Source organism: Leucopleurus acutus, assembly GCF_964270905.1.
Source record: "Leucopleurus acutus genome assembly, chromosome: 14".
In the NCBI taxonomy this organism is placed as follows: Eukaryota; Metazoa; Chordata; class Mammalia; order Artiodactyla; family Delphinidae; genus Leucopleurus; species Leucopleurus acutus.
Window position 1 is genome coordinate 29,989,311 of NC_139156.1, and position 6,766 is coordinate 29,996,076.

Consider the following 6,766-nt stretch of genomic DNA (forward strand, 5'->3'; position numbering starts at 1 on the left):
TACGGCAAAAAAAAAAATATATATATATATATATATATATAAAGGTTTGTGGACTTTACTGCATATAAATTTTACCTCAACAATAAAAGAAAAAAGCAATGGAAGAAAAGAGGGGAAAAGCCTCTCACAGATACCCACAAATCAAGAAGCTGGAGACTGGCACCAGCTCTTTGGGACAAGCTTAAAAAGAGGCAAGAAGGCCAACGAGGTGTAAGAACCTTGCTCCCAAATGAGCCATGGAACTGATTTCTAAGTTAGTCAGCCAGCAGGTGGCCAATTTCAAGTGCAAATACATAATTGAAAATGTGCTCATGGTGAAGGCAAGAAGTGACTACAGCTTTAGAGTACCACAGCCTTCTCCCTTTCAAGTCCTTTGGCTTCAGTTGTCCCAGTTCATCCTCACCGCAACCCTGGGGGTGGCTGTTAGGTCTCAGACTTAGAGTGGAACAAACAGAGGCCCAGGGAAGTTCAAGGACTTGCCCAAGGTCACATTGGCCATGCCAAGACTCAAATCTTGGCAGGAGTTACCAGGTCTGTGCCCTTGCTTCTGCACATGCCCCTCCTAGACCATGCTGCATTTGAAAGCAATGCAGACGTGTGGATTCTCCGTCTATAACAATAGCCAATTAGAGATAGTCACTGTACCCAAACTTAATTTGGGGAATAATTGTGTGGGAGAGCTAATTAATGATCAGCTTTTTCTTAAGAAAAATCTCTGTTCTCAAGAGTCAGCAGTCTTGAGATGTGTCGAGGTGAGAGCTATCTCTGTCTTGCTCAGGCCTGGCAAAGAGTGCAATTCTATGAGATTTGTTGAAAGAGGACATCTGTTCCCTTTGACAGATTTAATAACAAACCCCAATGGAGGTGTTCCATTCTTTCTCCTCAGACAGGCAGGGGGTGGACCAGACAGTTTGAGCCAGTAGGTTGATGGTGACATGGGAAATTAGAAAGACTGTGGAGGATACTGTTAGTGTTACCCTAAAGCCATCTGCCCCTTCTCCTCACCACAGACCCTGGTTTTGTTCTAGCCCCAGGAGATGAATCATGATTAGGCTAAAGCCAACACAGTAATTTCATTTGCTTTTCCTAGATTCTCACTTTCCCGGTTTCCTTTGTAGTCAGGATACCATTCTAGCCAATGAGACATAAAGACAAATCTGCTGAAAGGCTTCTTGCTTCCTGATTAAAGAGTTAGAAACTACCCCTTAATGGAAGAAACTACCCCTTCCTCCTCCTTCCTGCCAGGAATGTGCTTGTGTGAGGACATGATGGCTGGAGCTGTGGCAGCCATCTTGCCATCAAAAGGTAATAAGCTTAAGAAAAGCAAGCACAGTGAATATGGCTGAACAGAGAGATCAATAGCGCCTGGTCCTTGCTGACATTTTTGAGCTGCTCATCAACTCTGGATCAGACTTCATTTTTTTTTTTAAGGTTTCAATATTTTATTCAAGTTTTATTTTAAGTGATGTTAATTACAGCATTTGAAGGGGAGGAACTAATTCCACACAAAACGGAAGACTCTAAAATGTACCCATTAAACTGCTAAAAAATAAACTGAGTGGCGAGAATACAAGAGAAGTTCAATTCAGATTCTGAGTGTTGTCACCATGTGATTACAGTCACAGAGACTCCTCCCCAGCTTGCACCTGGAGCTCTTAGAAGCTATTTCATACTCTGGTGCAAGGGCAAAAAAAACACAACATGAGAAAAAACACAATTAAGTCCTGAATTATTGGCTTCATCACATCCACCTTCTCCACCCCAAAATGGCACAGAAGAAACAGCTACCACACCCTGCAGACTACTTTTGGTGTAAAAGAGGTGACGGATTGGGGTGGGAAAAGTCCCTGCCTAAAAAAGTCCCTTTCAGATGAGTTCGTGTACACCATCCAACAGCCTCTCCTCAATCAGGGTAGGAGACCAAGGTTCAATTCTCAGGAAGTCACGATTTCATTCATACTCAATACGAATTTACAAATTACAAAATGCCTGCAAATTATCAACTTCCACTTGCAGCCATTTCTAGGTAAAAAAGCAACCTGACATCTCTAGAGGGGCCAGCAAGCTCCCCCTCAAGTCTACAGCTGAAAGGACCTCTTTTGAAATTGGGTTTCTTCTGTACCTCTGAAAGGGTAACACCCTAAAGCTGAATCATCTTTAACCTGGAAGCCTAGCATGATATTTAGCGATACTTGCATCCCAGACATACAACATTAAAAGGTACACTAAATTCTGAAGGTAGCTATGCTGAAAAATAGTTTAATATTAAACGATTGTACAGTATTCATTTATGCTTGAAACTCCAGTCCTAGACCAAGCTTGTGGCCACCAGCGTTGACATTCTTGCCATCCAGCAGAGCTGACAGTGTCAGTTTGATACCTGGCTTTAGGGTCTGAGTATATCCTAACCCTATGAGGCTGGAGTTGTTCACTTTAGCCAAGAAGCAGGCATCAGGGTCGATCTGGAAATTGGCTGCTATTCTGAAGCGAGTGTTACTGTTTCCCGCTGTCCAGGCTAGATTAACAGCAGTCTCCAACTTCTTGTTCACCTTCTGATAAATGGAGCCACCAAACTCTGTCCCATCATTTATATTAGTGTGAAGCTGGAACTCATCGGTCTTGTAGCCAACTGCAAAATTGCTCTGGGTCACTCGAGACTTTGCAGTCTCAAAATTCATCTGGTAACCAGCCAGCCAGCCCTCATAACCCAGCACCAGAGCACCCCGGATGGAAGGGCCGGCAATGTCGAAATCCACATCACAGCCCAGGTTGATATGTTCCTGCTTGTACTCTGTCTTGATTTTAGCATTTTTTTTTCCCCAGTGTTTGGAGAGAAGGATGAATTGAAGGTCAGCTTCAGGCCACGTGCAAACTGATCTTCCACAGTAATCTCCATGCCTAGTGTGTTGTTAGTGTTCCATTTCTCCGTAAACGTCAGACCATATCCGGTCCATCTGTACTTGGTTTCCAGACTGTCCGTCACTTTGGTGGTCTCGGTGTCGGCTGAACCTGAGCTTGTAAATTCCAGTCCATTCTCAGATTTTGTTTTCAAATCAAGTTTTATTAAGCCAAACCCATAGCCCTTGGTGAAGACATCCCTGGCAGATTTGCCAAGATCAGCATACGTGAGAGGCACAGCCATCTTCTGCACCCCTCTTTGCAGGTTGCACACCTTGGCAAACGCTGTTTTCTGTCCTAATGGCCGGACATCTAGGAATCATGCTCCATGAGTTGTGAATCCTCCAGGAAGAAATCCAGACTTCATATTGAGATAATTCAGTGTCATAATGATTTAGCCACAGTCTGTTTAGGTCTTTTGTTACACGTAACCTATCTGACACAAAGGGCAGAGGTAGACAGACACCAGTTGCAGAATTCAAGTCACATGGATGAGACCTGATAAGAAGCAGGGGCAGGCCGGACAAGGACCTGGAAGGCAGCAAGAAGCAAAGCTCAATGGCATCACCAGGCCAAGGAACAATTTCTTGGCATTTCCTGGGCTACGTGGCCTACCATCAACAGAAGCCTGAACCTGCTACACCGGCCCATGGATTTGATGGTACTCCAGGTGTCTCTCATCGGTGATTACCCAAAGCTAGTGCACAAAGAACTGTTGCCTTTCACAACCACAGAGTTACAGGGGTCTGGGGTTTTGACATATTGTAACCTTGGACAGAGGAAAGAAGCTGACCTTCTCTCTTTTTAATTCAGTTCAATACTAAAAAACAGCTAGACTCATTGCAGCTGTAGTCCATGCATTAATTAATAGGGCAGCTATGGAAGTTCTTTGTATTCTTTCCTAATGGTTAGTTATTGTAAACTTTTTCTACTATAATGACCTGTTAAAGTCAGGAAGTAAGCTGCAAAATCCACATGAATTGAAGATCAGACATGAGGCTTCAGATACATTTCTCACTGTGGCGGACTCAAACAGTGTTCACGCTCCTCTGTTGTCAGGGGTACTCTGGGGGAGAAGTTGGAGGCTCACAGCAACCTGTGAGCCAGTTCATCAGCAGGGAGGCTTTATCCTCAGGGCAGCCAACTGGGGCAGGTCAGAAGGGATACCTCCAGATCTGCAAGACAGGGACTTCCCTGGTGGTCCAGTGGGTAAGAGTCCGTGCTCCCGATGCAGGGGGCCCAGGTTCAGTCTCTGGTCAGGGAACTAGATCCCACATGCACGCCACAACCAAGAACTGGTACAGCCCAAATAAATTAATTAATTAAAATTAAATTAAGAAAAAAAATTGATAGATCTGCAAGACAAAGGAGTCCAAATTCATGGCCAGAAAAAAGCCACAGGCCTGGAGACCAATTCAGGATCTGTGTGAAGGGGGAAATCTGGGCTCAGGGGAAGAGCCGAGCCCTGAAATCCAGACCATGGAGAACAAAGGCACAGCACAAGCAAAAAGAAATAGAAGCACCCTGAAGAAAGAGCTGCTTTGCCGGCAAGTCTCTTCTTCATCCCCACTTGCGGCAGGCGAGCCCAGACCTGCAGGGGGAGGAAAGCGCTTTGGCTGGTTAAGAACTGGTGGCAGGAGTGTGGCTGCAACCAGGGTTCTGACAGTGACTCATGCCTCAGGAATAGTCATCACAATGGCTTTCACTTGGGGGCCTGCCGTGGGCCACACACAGTGCTAAGTGTCTTTTCAAATCCTCACAAAACCCCATGATTTAGGCCCTATTATCATCCCCACTTAAGAGCTGAGAAACTGAGGCCGAGAGAGGTAAAGTCACTCTTGGTCTCTAAAGTCTCCCTGCTGGTGAGCCGTAGAGGCAGGTTTCAAAGCCCAAGTTCGGACTCACCTCTGTAATCTCAAGTCTACCCACTCGCCACCTTCCCGCCTCCTTCTCCATGAACTCTTCCCAAACCTGGCAGTTCCCACCAATCCTGTCCTTCCTTCCCACATTGCAGTGCCTGTAACAGCCTGCTTGGTGCTGAGTTACTTATTGCTGCCATACGGTGACCAAATGTTCCCTGAGTGTGCTCCCTGCCCTGTCCCCCTAGTAGCCCTGTAAGCTCTTTAGGGACCATAACAACTAGGAATGCTGCTAGCTGCAAGTAACAGAATGCCCAACTAAAGTAGCTCCCATAATAAGGTCACTTATTATCTCATACAAGAGTTAGCCTGGAGGCAAGCGTCTTCCAGATCATGTTAATTTAGTGGCTGAACAAAAACAGGGCTTTGGGTCAGCTTCCCTGGTATTCTCTTTTTTTTTTTTTTAAGATTTATTTATTTATTTATTTTGTTTTTGGCTGTGTTGGGTCTTCATTGCTGTGCATGCGCTTTCTGTAGTTGCGAGCAGGGGCCGCTCTTCATTGCTGTGTGCAGGCTTCTCATTGTGGTGGCTTCTCTTGTTGCAGAGCGTGGGCTCTAGGTGTGCAGGCTTCAGTAGTTGTGGCACGTGGGCTCAGTAGTTGTGGCTCGCGGGCTCTAGAGTGCAGGCTCCGTAGTTGTGGCGCACGGGCTTAGTTGCTCCGCGGCATGTGGGATCTTCCCAGAACAGGGCTTGAACCTGTGTCCCCTGCATTGGCAGGCAGATTCTTAACCACTGCGCCACCAGGGAAGCCCCTCTCTTTTTTTTAGCTGCGTTGGGTCTTCATTGCTGCGTGCAGGCTTTCTCTAGTTGCGGCGAGTGAAGGCTACTCTTTGTTGCCATGCACAGGCTTCTCACTGCGGTGGCTTGTCTTGTTGTGGAGCATGGGCTCTAGACGCGCAGGCTTCAGTAGTTGCAGCAGTCGGGCTCAGTAGTTGTGGCTCGCGGCTTAGTTGCTCCACAGCATGTGGGATCTTCCCGGACCAGGGTTCGAACCCGTGTCCCCTGAATTGGCAGGCAGACTCTTAACCACTGCACCCCCAGGGAAGTCCCCCTGGTATTCTCTTGACTTTATCCACATGGTCATAAGAGGCCTGCAACAGTGACAAGCAGTCCATGCTCACACCATATCATCCAAAGACAGGAAGCGACCCTTGTATCCCTTGTCTGGAGAGCCATTAAAATGTTCCCTGGTGCTCCCCCGTGATATTGTGATTTACAGCAAAAAATATATATTTGGTCTTCATCCCTGTTCCTGGCACAGAGCTCATTATACCCTCAGAATTTCCTAAGTGATAAGAGCCATAAGGTGAAAAGAGAATCTTTTGTTATTCATAACAAGGTCCTTTCAACCACACCTGAATTTATGTGAATTTTTGGAAAACCCCTAGATCAGCAACCACAGGATGGGGGCTGGTTGCCAAGGGGAAGCAATTATGTGATTAGAGATGTGGAACTTTCAGTCCCTGAACTCAGCCTCCTGGAAGGGGAGAGGAGCTGGGGACTGAGTTCAATCGCCAGTGGCTGATGCTTTAATCAGTCACGTCTATGTGATGAGGCCTCCATTTAAAAATGTCCTAACTGAAGGGGCTCAGAGAACTTCTAGGTGGTGAACATGTAGAGGTGCTGGGAGGGTGGCACATCCAGAGGGCGTCCCTTCCCCGACACCTCGCCCTATGCTTCTCTTCCACCTGGCTGTTCTTGAGTTGTATCCTTTTATATTAAACTGGTGATCTCATAAGTAAACTTTTCCTGAGTTCTGTGAGCCATTCTAGGCAATTAATTGAACTCAAGGAGAGAGTCATGGGAACCTGCAACTTATAGAGAGTGAGTTAGAAGCACAGGTAACAACCTGGACTTGCAGTTGGTGTCCGAAGTTGGGGTTGGGAGGAGAGGGACACTCACATGGGACTGAGCCCTTAACCTGTGGAATCTGACGCTAACTCCAGGT

The 6,766-nt window shown here is 46.4% G+C and overlaps 1 protein-coding gene across 1 annotated transcript; it reads right to left on the reverse strand.

The window, feature by feature from the left end:
* Positions 1-2,143: 2,143 nt before the first annotated feature.
* On the reverse strand, positions 2,144-3,142 carry LOC309971536 (non-selective voltage-gated ion channel VDAC1-like; the record flags this gene model as incomplete). Its single annotated transcript, XM_082854624.1, is given in 2 exon segments — positions 2,144-2,819; positions 2,822-3,142. Coding segments are annotated over 2 exon segments (852 nt in total). The 3' UTR covers positions 2,144-2,288.
* Between the last annotated feature and the right edge of the window lie 3,624 nt (positions 3,143-6,766).